At 39.0% G+C, this 18,709-nt stretch overlaps 1 protein-coding gene across 2 annotated transcripts; it reads right to left on the reverse strand.

The window, feature by feature from the left end:
- Positions 1-1,802: 1,802 nt before the first annotated feature.
- On the reverse strand, positions 1,803-18,262 carry CHORDC1 (cysteine and histidine rich domain containing 1). Of its 2 annotated transcripts, none has more exons than XM_034408443.3 (11): positions 18,010-18,262; positions 13,552-13,601; positions 12,731-12,787; positions 12,144-12,304; positions 11,709-11,809; positions 11,402-11,460; positions 10,808-10,878; positions 10,572-10,677; positions 8,535-8,654; positions 6,514-6,576; positions 1,803-5,088 (listed from the first exon to the last, which is right to left on the reverse strand). In XM_034408443.3, the coding sequence occupies exons 1-11, from the start codon at positions 18,071-18,073 to the stop codon at positions 4,936-4,938; spliced, it is 1,005 nt and encodes a 334-aa protein (XP_034264334.1). In that variant the 5' UTR covers positions 18,074-18,262; the 3' UTR covers positions 1,803-4,935. The 2 variants fall into 2 exon arrangements, with proteins under 2 accessions (XP_034264334.1, XP_087750711.1); XM_087894585.1 differs by having other exon boundaries at positions 11,402-11,457; positions 18,010-18,239.
- Between the last annotated feature and the right edge of the window lie 447 nt (positions 18,263-18,709).

The following is an 18,709-nucleotide window of genomic DNA, read 5'->3' on the forward strand; positions in this document are numbered from 1 at the left end:
GGAAAGAATTGTGGGGCAGGCAAGGGAGGGAGACATGCTATGGTGGGCCATCAGTGCTGGCCATTAGCTAAAGAGGGAGGGCCTTGGGAAAATTTGGAGTGGTGGATTTTGCACCTCAGGAAGCTCGTGGAGGCGAGGTAAGTGGTAGTGTCCAGGGGTGGGCTGCTGGGGTTCAGAACCTCTAGCTAAGATTCTGTGCAGTTCAGAGAACCCCCAAACCCCACTCCTGGCTGGCCCCACCCACCCTGCCCCGCCCCTCCCCACGTGGCCCGTTTTGCATGCAGGTAAGTGCAGGGTGCGCACGGAAGCTCGGGGAGGGTGAAAAACAGACCTACTGGAAATTTGGGAAGGCTGGAAATGGGCCCGTTTCTGGCCTCCAGGGCCTGGAAGGCTATTTTTGCCTTCCCAGAGGCTCGAGGAAATCCTCCAGAGCCTGGGGAGGGCAAAAATGCTCCCACCCGCTGTGGTGCAAGAGGCTGACTAGGCCACGCCCACCATGGCCACGCCCACCCAGCACCCAGAGAACCCCTTGCTAAAATTTTTGAAGCCCACGCGATAGAGTCCCAAAGATGCTTCTTCCAAAGGCAACAGGACTTACTGTTTTTCCGTGAAGATATTTCACTTCTCATCCAAAGCTTCTTCAGTTCTGATTGAATAGTGGTGAACGGAATTTATAGCAATAGCACTTAAGACTTATATACTGCTTCAGTGCTTTACAGCCCACTTTAAGCAGTTTATAGTCAACATATTGCCTTCCAACAATCTGGCTCCTCATTTTACCGACCTCGGAAGGCTGGAAGGCCGAGTCAACCTTGAGTCGGTGAAACTCGGGACTTCCGAACTGCTGGCAGTCAGCAGAATTAGCCTGCAATACTGCATTCTAACCACTGCACCACCAATTTATATTCCTTGGAGTCAACAGGTCCTTACTATTCTTTTTGAGACTTGCTGAGGCTAACTGGAGGTTTACCTCTGCCCTCAGGGGACATTAAACAAATCAGTTTTTGCTGAATGGGCGTTTTTATTTTTATTTTTTTGCTGGAAACCAGAAATAAAGGCTGGAAAATGGCAACAACAAAAAAAATGTTGCAAATTGTAGTCATGTGATTGCAGGACACTGCAAATGGCCATCAAAGTTGAGCCAGTTTCCAAGTGTCCAAAAATGTGATCATGTGACACAACGTCACAAACCGGTCATAAATAGTTCTGGGAAGGCCTGCCCTAACTTCATGGTTAAGGACCGATCATAAGTTGAAGTATCTGTAGTTTATTCCATGTCAGATACAACACGTTTTTTCATACCTTGTGTACATCCCTCATGTCAAATGTCACCTACATGTCACCTCCAAACAGAGTGTTTTTTTTCCCTAGCTACCTAATAGCATAGAGTTCAACTTTCCTCCAAATGGTATTCTTTAGATGTTCTACATTGCTCTTGCACAACTAATGTCAAACCAGGTTGAGAAAGAAGAATGGGGTAGATTGATCCTGTGGAAAAATCTGATTTTGTTTTGAGAAATATGTACCTGAACTTCGCTTAAAGCAATCTCTCAGCTCTTCTATGATAAGTAACAGTTTCTCCACATATGATAAAAACATTCTCTATGGGTCCTTCTGTGGTATTAAATTGCCAATGGCTTTGATGGAAATAGTCAATAAAATACATCCGCTGCACAAATTTACACAATATAAGCCAGAACATTCAATTAATCTTATCTGGATCTGAGCAAACAGGTCTTCTTACATGCAACAAACAAACAAACAAACAAAATATTCTCACAATTCTTCCAAAAAGGTAGAAATTAGGCACTAAATTGTTTATTTCAAAATTTATAAAAAATATCTGAAAGCATGAAATCACAAATATCATCCAACACAATTTAAAATGAACATCCATGCATGGGAAAACCAAAAGAAAAAGAAAAGAAAAGCATCTGAAAAACCTAAGTGTTCCAGACACCCTTCTTCTTCACTTTTCATACACAACTGAAATTCTTAGGTACAGTATGAAAAAACAGCCACTGATTTTTTTAAAAAAATCTCATGCTATAATTTAAAGCATATATCTTTATTACTATACAGAATAGATCTTTTTTTTCTTTTCCCGAGACAAAAATCCAACAGTACTGACTGTGGAAATGGTGACTTGGCTGTACAGCACTAATATCTTAATAAAACTTGGGTCCCAATTTAAACATGCTTTGCATTTAAGAATGCCCATGCGTTTGATTGGAAAAGAAGTGATTCAACTATAAACATGAAAATTGTGCTTGAAATGGCACTGAGTCCTTTGAGCAACTGCCCAAATTAAGACCTACAGAAGGCCTTGCAATTGTAACACTCCAAGCTAAATTATTGACCAGGTTTTTTTTTCCTTGCCCAATAACAGGGGGTTCCCAATCTTGTGGACTTGCAGACTTCAAGTTCCAGAATTTCCCAACCAGCATAGCTGGCTGGCTGAGGAATTCTAGGCGTTGAAGTCCACAAGCCTTAAAAGTTGTTAAAATTGAGGATCCCTGTAATAGGAGACTACAAAAATGGCAGACAAAGAATGCTGTCAAGGCCCATCAGGAGTACACAGTGCTGGGAAGGATTCCGTACAACGAATCGATCCCTCAATAGGTCTGAACCACAGAAGCCTGTGAAAATTGTTCACTGCACCTCAAGTGCCAACAGCTTATTTCAAGGGCAGGGGAAAAACAAACAAACAGGAAAGTTACAGTATGGTAACTTCTGTGGTTAAAAATCAGACTTTATCAAGGCAAGTAAATGAACACGCAACTGACAGACTGGGGAATGGAGAACTGTTCTCCCAAAGGCGCCTGCAGCTATTGGTTTCAAGTCTTGCTAGCGCCATTGCCTTTGAACAAACTGGTATGCAATATGAACTGGATACAAGTCATGCTAATGAAACATGACAATGCTGGGAAGTAAAATTACAATAGTAAACAAAGAGCAACCATTTGAAATTCTGAGACCAAATTGACCTCTCGTTGGAAAATTACTCTCCAGAAACTTTAATTAGACAATTAAGATCAATTTGGATTTGTTGCACGTTCTCCAATTTTTACTTGTTATTTTAAACCATGGCTTTGTTCTTGAAGAGCAATTTTTTTTTTTTGCTTTCAAATAAGAAGTGTTTGTATTTATACTGCTCTACTTTGCTGCAATTAAAATTTTGCTTGACTTGTCTTGATGCAATTTGCTGTCTTGCCCAGGGGTCAAGCCACAGGAAATATCAATAATCACCAAAAGAATCTGCTGGGCATAACAACAGTGTAAGTTGCTGGGAGGGTCTGTCACTCACTGAATGGCTTCTCCAGACCCCTGAAAGCAGGGTACTTGCATTCAAGGGTGATTGGGGTACAGTGTGGTGGCTTTTAGGCAGAAATTCAAAGAAGCTGACCATCCAGCTCAGAAAAGCAGATGCTCCAGAGCTAATTGGGGCACGGATGACAGAAGAAGCAGATTCTGAATATGTACGGTTGATTTAAGCTATCTTCTAGAGTAGCATCCCCAACGTTTCCTGCTCTGCGGACTGGCGGTGGTGAGGGGGGATGGTATCGTGTGTGCGCACACCACTTGCACCAATGCAGCTTCGTGCAGGCACACTCACCTGCTGCTTGCAGGCCCAGTTTCGAACAAGCCATGGCCTGGCACTGGGCTGCAGACTGGGGGTTGAGGGGGCCCTGTTCTAGAGTTATCTTTTCTTAGAAAATTCAGTTTAAACTGACTCAAATCCTTATTAAGAATTACAACCACAAAAGGCCGATTTATTTTCCTCCTATAGCTGCCAGATTAAAACTTTTTTTTTTAAAAAAAGAAATATAAATACAAGTAACACATGCTTTTTAAAAAGGCCCCTCTTTTTTCGTGCAATCCCTTATGACTTGAGTGACATCACTGAATTGTTCTGTGTTTATAGTGGTTTTGCCATCTTCAAGTATATAAAAAGTTCTGTAACTTATTCTGCAACACAATTCGACATTTACGTAAAGATCCTAGTTTTGCATAAAACTGGCCATTTTGTACTTGTTGTGTGTATTTCAGCCCTCCCAGCTTCCCTTACTCCCATTAAAAGTCACAACTTCGGGCAAAAAGGTAGCAAACTGAACGTCTTGATATAAACCAAGTTGGCTTACTTGCTTTACCACAAAGAAGATGGAAAAAATGATCAGAAAAGCATAGCCACCAAAACCAGATGTGCAAATATGGACATTTTGTCAATGCTATTTCCTCTTTGGATGAGGGCAAGGCTTAAGAGAAGCAAACGAAACGGACCCAAAATTTCCAGTGCCTGGTTTTTGGAAAGTCTTGGCTTTCTAAATAAGTGCACAGAGGTAGCTTAGCAGCTCACTGACAATATATTTCCGGAATTCCAATGAATTAAAAAAAAAGAGAAGAATTATCAGTTTCTTTGCACAGGTAAGTCTAAAACCACCAGGTTTTTCTCTACCGTTCTTTTCTGCATTTAATAACATAAAAAAAAAATAAAATACAGAAATGCACCAATATTTGTACTCTCCTTGCTATAGACTGAGAAACAATCTTGAAAGCATCCAACGACCTAATGAGAATTTAACTTGCATTTTCAATGTACAAGAGACTGCTTCCTAGAAGATGCTAGAGATGACTAGCTTCTAGACATTATTTAATTTGGGACAATGAGAACATGTGATCCCTTTATAATACGATGGCAGAGAAAATTCTGAGGTTTGCAAGAGGTTTCCACGAGCATCAGCCGAAATTGGAGAAATTGAGGAGTCGGTACAACAAAACTAGTGGTCTGCCCTACTGCTTAAAAGCCATGCACTACACTCCAGCTGGAATGAATTTTTTTTTAAAAAAAAAAGTGGGCTGCCCATAAAATCAATTTGTGTTAAAATACCAAGTCACCATTTCGCCAGGCACAAGGAACCGGAAAACTTTCAGATTTCAAGCTTGTTCTACAATGTTTTGAGGCTCTTTGTGTTGCAATTTGGATGCTGGGAGTTCCAAGCCTGCCCATAACATGGGCTCCGCTTTCCTCATGGTGAGCTCGATCTTTGTAGCCGTCATATTTACGTAGCTCCTTTTCACATCAATCACCTGGAAGAGGAAAATAGTGGTTTCAGTTCAAGCAATGGAACCGGGTGGGCTCTTTAAAGGCAATGCCTTCAGTTGACTGTTATACAGGTAGTCCTCGGCTTACAACAGTTCATTTAGTGACCGTTTGAAATTACAACGGCACTGAAAAAAGTGACTTATGATCATTTTCCACACTTACAACTGTTGCAGCTGCCCCATGGTCACATGATTTACATCAGGATGTTTTACAACTGGCTCATATTTATGACAGTTGCAATGTCCCAGGGTCATGTGACCATCTTTTGCGACCTTCTGATAATCAAAGTCAACGGGGAAGCCAGATTCACTTAACAACTGTGTTACTAACTTAACAATTGCGGTGGTTCACTTAACAAATATGGTGAGAAAACTCGTGAAATGAGGGAATCACTTAACTCTCATTTAGCAACATAAATTTTGTGCTCAATTGTGGTCATAAGTTGAGGACTACCTGTAGTATTGGCATATGACAGTCTTAATTGATTACAGAGAAATCAGTAAGCATTGTTATAACTTCGGAAAGAGGCTTTTTAGTGCAAGTCCCTGAACTCTAGGGAAAAAAATCCACCTTATAACATGAGTCAATATTACCTATGAGAGAATTGTGCATGAAATGAATACAGGTAGTCCTTGACTTGCAACAATTTGTTTAGTGATCGCTCAGAGTTACAACAGCACTGAAAAAAGTGACTTATGATCATTTTTCACACTTACGACCTTAGTGGCATCCCCATGGTAACGGGATCAAAATCCAGACTCTTGTCAAGTGACTCATATTTATGACCGTAACAGTGTCATAGGGTCACTCAATCACCTTTTGCGACCTTCTAATAAGGAAAAGCCAACGGGGAAGCTAGATTCACTTAACAACTGTGGCAAGAAAGGTCATAAAATGGGGAAAAATTAACTTAACTTAGCAACAGAAATTTTGGGTTCAATTGTGGTCATAAATCGAGGACTATCTGCAGTTGGCAAACGAATAGGGAACTTGGACATTTTGCTCCCAAAATATGAAAATATAAGGAAACTATAGTAACAGTAGTCTTGAAGGCTTCTTATCTAGATTTCTGAGATCAATATGCATTTATACAATCTTCCCTAAATGTCACAGTTTTATATCAAGACAGTTAAATGACACAACAGTTAGGTTTTTAACTTGTTTCATAACAGGCTGTGATTGTGATGAATGAAAAACTGATTCACTGTGCCATAATACAGAATTTTGCAAAACACACATTTAGTAATGACTTAAGTGCACAGAATCCATTCATTAATTCCACAACTGTCAACTAGACATTTGCATATTTCTTAAAACACAAGCATTAGAGAAGTTTGACAACAGAACCCATAAAAAGACTTCAAGGGAAAATTTGTAGCAGAAGATTTGTAGCAGAATTATGTACTTACACCCCATAAATTCAGATTCTGATTGAACACCTTATCACCTTCAAACACAATATGGATATTTAGCTGCAAAAAATAAAAGAAAGGTGTATGCAATGAAAGAGAAACACAAGTTTACTCACATTTATTCAAACAGGTCTATTATTACTTGGAAGTAACCCTTCCCTTTAAATGTATGAAAGCAGTGTTTCTCAAGCTTGGCCCATTGAAAAAGGGTGGACTTCAACTCACAGAATTTCCCAACCAGTTGGGGAATTCTGTGAGTTGAAGTCCATCAATCTTCAACTGTCCAAGGTTGAAAAACACTGTATGAAAAAAAAAACCACTCTTTACAAAACTCCATTTCTAGAGTTCTATGCCATTCTCTTGAACTTGTTCCAATTTCTCAGATTCCTTCTTAAAGCATGGTGACCCAAACTTGATACCACCCCAGATACCCAAACAAAACACAGTAGAGCAGAATGATTAATCCCACAATTGGGAAATTGTGTACCTACTGATGCAGTGTAAAATTGCATTTGCCTTTTTTTGCAAATGCATCATACCGCTGGCTCATAATGCCAATCAACCCTTATCCCAAGCTCTTTTTCACAACTGCTGTTATTAACTGCAGTATTTGCCACCTTGTTTCCATGTGCTAAATTTCTAAGGGAAGAACTGTATTTCCTTCTATTAAATTGCATTGCTGTTTTCAGTCCATCTTTTTAACCTGATTTTAAAAAAAATTAAAAAAAGAATTGTCCTTCAAAGTATTAACTACACCACCCAATATAGTGGCCTCTACAAAGTTGGTAAGTGATCCCTTTATGTTCTCATCCAATAAAAATGTTAAAAATTACAAGTTCCGGTTCTGAACTATGCATCACCTCATTTAAAACCTCTCTACAATTTGATGAAGAGCTGCTGGTGATTACTCTTTGGATGTGATTACTGAACCAATTATATATTATTAATATATTTTTAAAATATTTTGAATTGGTTTGTTATTTTAAATTGGGGCCAAATTAATATATATCTTTTTAATTGTTTTTAATGTTTGTATTGTATGTTTTTATCTGGCTGTATACCGCCCTGAGTCCCTCGGGAGAAGGTGCGGTATATAAATTTGAAATAAAATAAATATATTCATTACATTGTCATGCCCGCCATCCAACAAATAGTTTTTTTTAATCAGCCTCACGTAAAAGGACCTACAAAGAACTCAGACCATCTCTATATGTTTATCTGTGTGCATATACTTTATTGCAACTAATTTAATAGACATAGTTTATTGTCGTGTTGCTCTACGGAAGATGTCTCACATACTTCGTATTCTAATGCAGTATGATGTCCTTTGGTGGTACAGACCTACCTCCCTTTAAAAAGTTCAAATGCTAGGAAAGGTTGAAGGAAGGAAGAAGATGAGGATGATCAGCAGCAAGATGGATGCACTCTGTTACAGTGACCATAAGCACATCATTGGAAGATCTGAAGTACCAGATTAGGGGCAAACCACCATAGGGAAATTCTATGTACACTGAGTCAACACTGAAAGTCTATAGCGATTCTCAGTCATCCAGGTCATGGTTGTCCCAAAGGGGATTTTTCAGGAGGCAACTGGACTTTTTTTCTTTTGAAAACGTTTCGCTTCTCATCCAAGAAGCTTCTTCAGCTCTGACAGGACAGTGGGGAATGGAAGATTTATATTCCTTGCAGACAGCTTGGTAATTTGCATCCTTTTAGAGGGTCGGTGAAGCACTTGGAGGTTTATCTGTGTCCTCAAGGTCACCTGAGTAGTGCAAATGGTTCCTGTAGCCTGCAATTTTTTCCTCTGGAAATAAATCCTTCCATTCCTCACTATCTTGTCAAAGATGAAGAAGCTTCTTGGATGAAAAGTGAAACATCTTCAAAAGAAAAAACAAGAAAGTTCATTTGTGTCCTGAAAAAGCACCTTTGGGACAGAATCAACACTGAGTTGATGGCATGTAGTCAATCAAAAGTTTGTGCATGTACATCAGCCCCACCAAACGAAAAAAATAACTTACTAATGTACTGTTTGCCTCTACCCGGCTAAGTTCAGGAATGGAATTCTTCGCATAGATTGAGATTGTCACTTCACGCCCAGTTTGATGCCAGTCGTGTCTGCATGGCACCACCTTCTTCCCCTTAAAAGTTGAGCAGACAAACATGATTAATGCTTTCATTAAAAAACAACAACTATTATCTATTTTTTCATTGGAGTGAAGATTGTCACTGTTGGCCAGAGTTTGAAACAGAAGCTCTCCCTAAAAACAGTATGGGAACATGTATGCAAAACGAAGATTTTTTTCCTCAGTTGGCAGAATATATGCAGCGGCGTCTTTAAATAACAAAAGCAAGCTGCATTTTTCCACCCTACCACGTAGGACAAACCACGGAACTCTTTTTATATATATATATTTAAGTTTTCCTAAGGTTATGAAAGGTAGGCCCAAACTGTCTGGAATTTCAGAAGTCCCTGCTATTTCGTCTACTACTTGTATAACCTACTTCAGCAAATTCACTGCAAGAGACTCTTTTAACAGCACTGTCATAAAAAGAAATACAGGTAGTCCTCAACTTACAGCCATTCATTTAGCGATCATTTGAAGTTACAACAGCACTGAAAAAAGTTACTTAAAAACTCGTCCTCACATTTACAACTGCCGCAGCAGACAGTAATGTGATCAAAGTTTGGGTGCTTAGCAACTGACATAGGTTTATGATGCTTGAATTGCCCTGAGTCCTGGAGATCATCATTTGTAACCTTCCCAAGATGGCTTCCGATAAACAAGGTCAATGAGGGAAATGGATTTTGTTTAACAATGTGTGGTTCACTTAACAACTACAGTGATTCACCTAACAACTATGGCAGAAAGATTGTTAAATTGGATGGGACTCACTTAACAACCACCTAGCGTAGCAACAGAAATTCTGGTCCCAATTGTGGTCGTAAGTCAAGGACCTGTAAAAGGTTGCTCCACAAATAAAATATATTTCTTCAACATGGCAGAGCTATCAATATTTATGCCCAGGAATATCATGACTTGCTAGCTCCAGTTATCAGAGAGCTAAACGGGAGAGAAACAGCTCCTCATACACCTTGCTTATTGGAGAGCCAGGCAGGAACTGTTAGCAAAATAGCAATAGCACTTATAGACTTATTACAGCACTCTCTGGTGGTTTACAATGTCAGCATATTTCCCCCAACAATCCAGGTCCTCATTTTACTGACCTCGGAAGGATGGAAGGCTGAGTCAACCTTGAGCCCCAATCAGGATCGAACTACAGACTGTGTCAGAGTTAGCCTGCAATACTGCATCCTAACCACTGGGCCACCAGGGCTCATGACTCATGACATGAAAACGGTGGGAAGGTGATCTTTTACATTCTAGCCATAATTCAATCTATTGAAGCAAGTGAGAGGGATTTCAGGACACCCTCCCCTGGTGTGGGAAAAGGGGAAACTACATAGAATATTTTATGGACAATTCCAAGGAATCTGTATGATTAAGGTTTAATGCTGCATGGAAAACAGAACATACGCTTCTACCAAACTTTCCCATTCTCAGACCCATCAATGTCATTTTCGGTGTATTAATTTTTGAGTTATTTATAAAAATAAGTATTTTTTAAAAAAACTTGCTGGCAATGCGTCTCAAAAAGGACAATTAGAGCTAAACCTTTGGTACAACTGCATTTTTAGAAAAACAGATTAACCTGTGTAATAAGACATAGTATAACTTACTACAAACTGCCAGAACTCAAATAAACATGTTTGTAAATGGGTTTAAATACAATGGGTTTATCACACAGGTTACAATGGCACTGAAAAGTGACTTATGACCATTTGTCACACTTACAAATCGTGGCATCATCCCCAGGGTCATATGATCAACAGTACAGGATTTCCTGTACTATTCAAGCTACCATTTGTTTCCTCTATTTAAAATTTCACAGATTTCAAGTTCTTATTTTAAGGTACAAATGGACTAAATACAAAGCCAAAAACATTTAGATTTTCCCAATCAATGTAGCCAAACAGTGTAGCTGCAACTACTTACGGCTTCCTTCTTAATCCATAGGTGTGTTCCTGTTGTGCATCCCTCTTGAGCCAAAAAAGTATTAAAGTCTGATGTTTTCCTCTTACAGCAACTCCAATACTTCATCCTATATATTACAAAGGGTAGGGGGAAAAAATAAAACTTACATAGAATCACATAGCATTATTGCTAGTCATCCAAATATGCTGCTCATCTATAAAGAATTTTAAGAATGAATTTAGCCACATGATACCCACCCTTCATGGAATATAGGCACACCAGCATGATAGATACACACGTCTTCCATGCTGCCTGGTCCTTCAAATGTCTAGGGACACGTTAACAGAAAATAGTTCATTAGCCACAGAATTACAGCAGGTTACATCCCAGTGCTTGCCAAGCAGGAAAAAGTCACGCATGGCCATGGCCATTTTTATTATTTTGCAATTCCCATTGGTCATCAGCTGAAAGCATTACACAATGAGTCAAGTTTCTGCCAGCTGTCTGGATGAGAAAGAAAGGGGGAGGAGGGAAGGCTTTTCTGTGGATATTTTAAGAAACAGTGGAAAAATATTTACCTATGCAGATTTGGATCAACATTTGAACTTTAGACTTTGTTTAAAATAACAACTCAGTGTTGTTATGATTCATGTGTACTTAAAAAAAAGAAAACAGGTGAAAACTCCCTTGGTTGTGAATGCAAAAAAATGCACTTGGATATATACATATGGTAACTATTCATGGGATATGTTGATCTAACATTGGTTGGTGGGTCTGTACTAAAAAAACAAGAACATGAAATAACTCAGACTGTCTACTGTGTTGTTTAAATAAAATTTAAAGGTATTTACCTTTGAACAGCCTGCATTTTTGCACGGAGTCCCAATCTTTATCTCATCGCTATCATCTTCTGTAAAATAAGAACTCTCCTTTAGAACATTTCTAAGTTTTCGTGCTTAAAAGAAATTTTGGGGGGTGGAGGAGGATTGGGATGTACTGTATAAGAGATCAGAGGAGCACTCACACGGAGTATTTTGTACACAAGATGTTTGCTTTTCAAACGATAGCACCATGCACACTGCAAAAATGATGTATAATAATAATGGGCACAACACATTTTTTGGTAAAATCACCTTGGAATATTAATAAGCTACATACCTTTTTTAATTTCATTTTCCGATGAGAGCTTTAGCTTTTCTAACGATTGTTTCAAGGACGCTGATACTTTTAACTGCAAGTAGCTCATTGGTTCATCAGAACTAAGGAACCACAGGGGAGAAAAAAAATGCATCATTCTGATTATTCAGTCTCAACAACTAAATATTTTGCATATTTTAAGGAGGTTAAAAGGAGTTCTTAATAGTAATATTCTTCGTAGTTACTCTTATGATTAAAAAGGATTATATCGTATAGATTTACAATTTTATCCAAGATTGGTTTACAAAGACATTTTGGCTTTCTCCAGGAAAAAAGTAAAATAAAACATGGACATTACACTTAGACAACAAGTAATAAATACAAAAAATTAAATTATAACCTATGAAATTGATTTGGCATTGCCAGTCTTAATTGGTATTATCACAATATTGTTACCTTGGTCTTTGAATTGCTTCTACTGGCTTTGGTGCTTGAATTATGTGCTCTTGAAATTTAGGTTTCAGATCAGCTACTTCTTTTCGTTCAGAGGTAGTTTTCACTTCAGGTTTGACTGGTTCGGGAGGTTTCTCACTATTATGGAAGCCCTTGGTGCAACCCTGTTGTAAAAACACTATTTAATATAAATTGTTACTCAGTTCTATCAATGTACTTGAAAATGTCTCTTTTCTTATTAGCCTTCAAATTCTTTATCATTCTAATTTGTATGCTTGGTTAAGCAGATATTCCTTTTTTTTTTTTACTAGACTAATCATACGTGTACATCTATACCAACTTCTGTTCTTCACGGTATTGTTAAGGTGGTAGGATAGCAGAGATCCTGTGCTTTAAAAAAGCTTAGATAATAAGAGTTCCATTTAAACACAATATGTTTAATATCATGTAGTATACTTGCCGGAAATTAAATAAACCCAGCTAGCTTTTGCATGTGTTTGCCAATGGAAAAATAATTGATTGAATTTGGCACTCAAGCATTATCATCATCATATAGTTAAATAAAAAGTTATATAACTACTAATACATACCTTAATGCTTAAGAAATCAGAAAAGTCTGTCGTTCTTCTTTTACAGCATGACCAGCCCTGTAAAAATTTGGTGACATTGAAATCTTATCTAGTGTCAGGTGCAAAAAACCAGACCTATATGTGTAGAGAACCTTACTGTTCTCTGCCTACAGTACAGGACGCTATCCAGACTGGCAAATTTCGTCTGGGAACAATCAGATAAGGCCTAAGTCATTCAAGGGGGAGGAGTTTAGACCTAATCCTATTGTATTTAGCTGGGGAGTCCAAGCTGATTCCTTGCTTGAGCCTTCCTCCCATCTAGGATGGTTGCTCTCCAATTTCTAGCGAATATTATTAAAGAACACATGAACTAAAAAGAAGAAAATTTAACACTAATCTGATAATGCCATATTCCTCTTAAATTATTTGACGATTCTTACTTTTTCTGTTTTTCAATTGCATCATTTCTTTTCATTTCTGTTTTGTACTGCCCAACTAAGGCTTGATTAAGCAATGAAACAAGTTAATTAACTTTACAATCAAAATATGAATCATATCTAGCAAATACCCTTTTCCCCAACTGAGCCAAAAAACCCTGAATAAACTGAAAAGCATTCAACGCAATTCAGTTGGCTGAATCTAGCAACCTTTCCTCATGATTTAGCATGTGTTTATACTGAAGGTCAGGGTTATTTGAGGAATTTAGGGAAAAAAATATACGAGTTTTACTACATTTGGATAAACTGATAAGAGGTCATGAAAACATTTGAAATAACTGCAATTAGTATGATTTAGTTTCAGTTTTTTTTAAAGCCATTGAAATAATTATATTTGCCACTTACTTTAAGAGCATCATGAAAGACAGGTACGCCTGGGTGATATGTGCATGATTCTAAAAATGAAAAAGCAAATAGCTTAGCTAAACTCAAGTGAATAAATTTATGTGAGCAGTATTTAGCAGAACAATTTAGTCTTATGCAACAGTGATATTTTCGAAATATGAAATAAAGCCTGCAATTTCCTGTAAATTCCTTTTCTCTACTGACTGATTGTCCTTGCTTCTCTCTCATCTCTGCTGGGTTCTGGTAGTCTAAATTTAGAATGTAGGCTGTTCAGGGAACGAGTGTCATTTAGTTATTATTGTCACAATGTATTATGTAATAATATCTTGTTATATAAAGAAATATTTCTGAAATGTTTCTTGGCAAATCATAATTCTGTTATATTAAAGTTTCATTTGTATAACACATATCCCTCCAGGCACTATAAGTGTACATTCCACATGGGCATCATACATATTGCTTAAACTTATCTTCTAAAATAGGGTTGAACTATTAACTGTGCAAGAGAAATAAAGTTCTTCCTTAATTACCATTATGTAAACTCTGCAGAAATATTACCTCACAAATATTTATAGATCATGCTTTTTTAAAAAAGGAAGGAACTATGCAAAACAACCACTGAACTTCATATTCAAGATGAATGTAACACCTAAACATCAGATAAGGGGATGGAGATAAATACAGTAGATTCTCATTATTCACAAATTCTGTATTTGTGAATTTGCCTACTTGCTAAAATTTGTAACCGCAATCAATATCTGCAGTGATTTCATGGTCATTCATGGACATGCAGAAGAGCAAAAAAATTGAGTCGCCTGACACATTCACAACTGAGGTTTTAGTATTGACCAATTCAATGTTTGCATCTTTATAGAAAGTAACCACTACAAATATTGAGAATTGACTGTACATTACATTCACTAGCCCTCTGCTATGTTGTTGCCAGCTCTTTAGTGATGGAGGAAAGAACCTCTCCAGTTTGGGAAAATATCCTGAAAAATAATAGTTAAAGCCAGAGTTCTCAGTTGAGTGCCTTTCCAAAGGTAGAAGACATGGGATGGGAACACAGCAACCAGAGACTGCTGGTGTTTCAACCATTCAATCCATGCAATTTCTTTCTGACAAAGGATTCTTCTTTAACATCATCACAAGATATCATCAGGTAAAAAGATGTGGGGAAAATGAAGAGAGACATGGAAGAAAGAGATAGCCATGTACACATTGGCAACTCCTGATTTCTTTCTTCTATATATTATTTATATATGAATATCAAGGAAAAGTATTTAATAAGACAATGATTTCAGTTTATGTATTAGAAGTTATACTTAAACATTTGCACACATAGAAAAGGGGGCTAAGAATGCTCTCACATACAAAAATTGCTAATATCCCAAATGCTACATTATATAACAAGGGATGTGCAGTGATCCAGATCTGAAGAGGGAAAACACAGCTGCCTGCAATTTCTGCAGGTTCGAATCTTACCAGGCTCAAGGTTGACTCAGCCTTCCATCCTTTCTAAGGTAGGTTAAATGAGGACCCAGTTTGTGGGGGCAATAAGCTGACTTTGTATAAATATACAAAAGTATGAAGGCTATTGCTTAACGCATTGTAAGCCGTCCTGAGTCTCCGGAGAAGGGCGGCATATAAATCAAATTAAAAAAAAAAAAAAACCTGTTAATGAAGCAATGAAGGAACCCACATGTTTTCACTTGCTGGAATTTATCATACATCATTTACAGGGATTGGGCTACAGCTACAGTGAGAAACATACAGTAGTTTTAAAGAGTTGCCAATAGGTGAGAAGTACATGTGAACTTATTATTTCAGCTTATTACAATATTCAAGGCAGCTTATGGCAATAACAATAATAAATAAATAAATAAATAAATAAATAAATAAATAAATAAATAAAGCCAAAGAATGTAAAGCAACCATAAGATTAATATCCCAAAGGTGCTTTTTCAAGAGGCAACTGGACTTTTGTTTTTTCTTTGAAGACGTTTTGCTTTTCATCCAAGAAGCTTCTTCAGCTCTGACTGGATGGTGGGGAATGGAAGGGTTTATTTGTGTCATCAGGGTCACCTGAGTAGTGCAAATGGATGTGGAGCCTTCTTGGAACTGCTGAAAGGACTGTGTTGTAGACTGGAAGTAGATGATGTTCCATTCCCCACCATCCAATCGGAGCTGAAGAAGCTTCTTGGATGAGAAGTGAAACGTCTTCAAAGAAAAAACAAGAAAGTCCAGTTGCCTCCTGAAAAAAGCACCTTTGGGGCAACCATGACCTGGATGACCGAGAATCTTCACGGACCACAAGCTTCATACAACTGAAATCAAAACTAAAATTAAAACCCATCAGAAAATGAAAAATTATGAGCTTGACAATAACCAAACTTCTGGCTACAGGGGACATCTTAAGAGAGCATCTCCAAAGCACCAGCCAACTTGAGTTACTGTATACTCCTTGCAAGCAAAATTCTGACATATAGTCTACAATCAATAATTGTGTATAACTCTCTTCTTTCCTATCCCTAGCAAGCTTTTACAGATCTCAAAAGGCCACCAGGGCTGCAGGCCAGACAGGTGTTGAGTTGTGAAGAAGTCAAAGAGCATCCAAAAAAAAAAAAAAAAGGCAGTGATGGACTACTCCCATGTTGTTTAACACTGTTAATGCTATGCTATAGTGTTTTACCACCAATGACTAGCACCAGTGACTTTAGGAGACCTTGACAGTCCAAATGGAGCCAGAGCAAATTCCACAGCTGTCCGCTTGGCAGGAAGGTCAAAACACTATCCAGGAAGAAGGCAACACTGATTTCCCCTTTTATTTATTAAATTTATTACTATTACTATTAATCTTATCATTCCTATCACCCATCTCCTCTCACTTACGACTGTATGATTGTAACTTGTTGCTGTATCCTTACGATTTATATTGTTTCCTAGTATGATTCGGTTGCTTATTTGTACCCTATGACTTGTGGAATGCGGTGACTCAGTGGCTAAGATGTTGAGCTTGTCGATCAAAAGTTCGGCAGTTCAGCGGTTCGAATCCCTAGTGCCGTGTAACGGGGTGAGCTCTTGTTACTTGTCCCAGCTTCTGCCAACCTAGCAGTTCGAAAGCAGGTAAAAAATGCAAGTAAAAAAATAGGGACCACCTTTGGTGGGAAGGTAACAGAGTCCCGTGCGCCTTTGGCGTTTAATCATGCCAGCCAGATGACCACAGAGATGTCTTCTTACTGCGCTGGCTCTTCGGCTTTGAAACGGAGATGAGCACCGCCCCCTAGAGTTGGGAACGACTACCACATATGCGCGAGGGGAACCTTTATCTTTACCTTACGACTATCATTGTATCTTATGATTCTTGATGAATATATTTTATTTTTTTCTTTATGTACACTGAGAGCATAGGCACCAAAGACAAATTCCTTGTGTGTCCAATCACACTTGGCCAATAAAGAAAAGAAAAGAAAAGAAAAGAAAAGAAAAGAAAAGAAAAGAAAAGAAAAGAAAAGAAAAGAGAATTCTATTCTATTCTATTCTATTCTATTCTATTCTATTCGGCTCAGTGGCTAAAACATCAAGCTTGTCGATCAGAAAGGTCCACAGTTCGAATCCCTACCTGCGTGAGCAGGGGGTTGGACCATATGACCTTCAAGGTCCCTTCGAACTCTACCCTACCCCTATTCCCTCTCCTCCCCTCCCCATTGGCAGCCCATTTTAACCCCAGGGTAACTGCGGTGGGGGGTGGGGTGGGGGTGGAATTGTGAAGAGAAAATCAGAGATCAAGTTGGACTCAAAAGGACGGTTTAAATCCATGTCCCTCAATGCGGGCCGCTTTTGTGATGGGTGGACTTCAACTCCCAGAATCCTCTCGCTAGGAAAGGGCTGGCTGGGGAGTTCTGGGAGTTTTTTTTTTTTTAAATTTTATTTATATACCGCCCTCCTCCCGAAGGACTCGGGGCGGTGTACAGCCAAAATTAAAACATAAATATACAATATCATAGTTCAAATTAATTAAATTTTAATTAAAGGCGGTTGAAGTCGAGCCATCTTCAAAGCGGCCCAGATTGAGGGAGACACGGGACTTTTAAAAAGGCTTTGATCCTTTGACTTTTCGTTTGAAAATTCCGCCCAGAGTTGCCCTGGGGGATAAGATGGGCAGTCCATAAATTTAATACATTTATTTATTAAGGTTTTTTTTCCCCCCTCATATTTTTTTCGCTTCTCACACAATCCGCCACAGGCAGGGAGGACAAAACCTTCACCCCACAACTTTCCACGACCACCCCAACCCCCTCATAAGCACCCGCCACGCGGCCTTGGCTCCCAAATCCCATCGCCTCAAACAGCTCGCTTCCCCGGCCTGCGCACCATGGAGACTGTAGTCCCCGGTCTCTGGAGAGCGGGAAAGCCGACAGTGCGAGGAAAGCTGAGGAGATAAAAGGCCGCCCTCACCTTCCGTGTTGGTGGCAGGGTCGAAGCGTTGGCCGCATCCCCGGTTGTAGCAGAGCAGAGCCATGAAGCCGACGAAGGAGAAAACGCCGGTCGCTTCTGATTACAGTTAGGCTTGAATGATTGACAGGAAGGAAGTCGCCGCCTCTTCCGCGGGGGGGGGGTGTTCCTCGGACAGTTTTGCCGAGCGGCAATTTTTCGGGAACCTTCGCGAAACTTCGCCGGGCTGAGGCGGCGGGCGCAGGCGCAGACGCGTAACGCAGCGGGCGCGTGGAACTGGAGGGAAAGGGAGGACGAGCGGCGCATGCGCGTTAGGGAGCCGGGTTAGGCGCCTGTTTTAAGTTTATCCAAGAGAGGCGAATTAAACATTTTTTTTTTTTTTTTTTTGCAAAAGCTAAATCTTGGTTATGGTTCACTGGGTCAAGAAATGGTTTGGTTTGCAGCGGAGCTAGGGCGGCCCGTTTTGGGTCTTGCAGGAACCTGGGAACTGGGTCTATCCAAGAAGTGGGTTTATTTATTTATTTATTTATTTATTATATTTCTATACCGCCTTTCTCCCGTAGGACTCAAGGTGGTGTACAGTCAAGAAAAATATAGACACACAAACATCATAAAATTGCTAATTAAAATTATTACTTAGTTTGGTCAATTAAATAAAACCAAAGGTTACTTGTGAACGGATTCCCAAAGGTGTTTTTTCGAG

The sequence above is a fragment of the Pantherophis guttatus genome, chromosome 5, assembly GCF_059756535.1.
Source record: "Pantherophis guttatus breed Tessera chromosome 5, ASM5975653v1, whole genome shotgun sequence".
In the NCBI taxonomy this organism is placed as follows: domain Eukaryota; kingdom Metazoa; phylum Chordata; class Lepidosauria; order Squamata; family Colubridae; genus Pantherophis; species Pantherophis guttatus.

Coding starts and splice junctions, on each gene's coding strand:
- CHORDC1 (XM_034408443.3), bottom strand. CDS start 18,073: ATGGCTCTGCTCTGCTACAACCGGGGATGCGGCCAACGCTTCGACCCT. Junction 11,810..12,143: donor GAAGCAATTCAAAGACCAAG/GTAACAATATTG, acceptor GTGGTTCCTTAG/TTCTGATGAACCAATGAGCT. Junction 5,089..6,513: donor AGAATCTGAATTTATGGGGT/GTAAGTACATAA, acceptor TTCCTCTTCCAG/GTGATTGATGTGAAAAGGAG.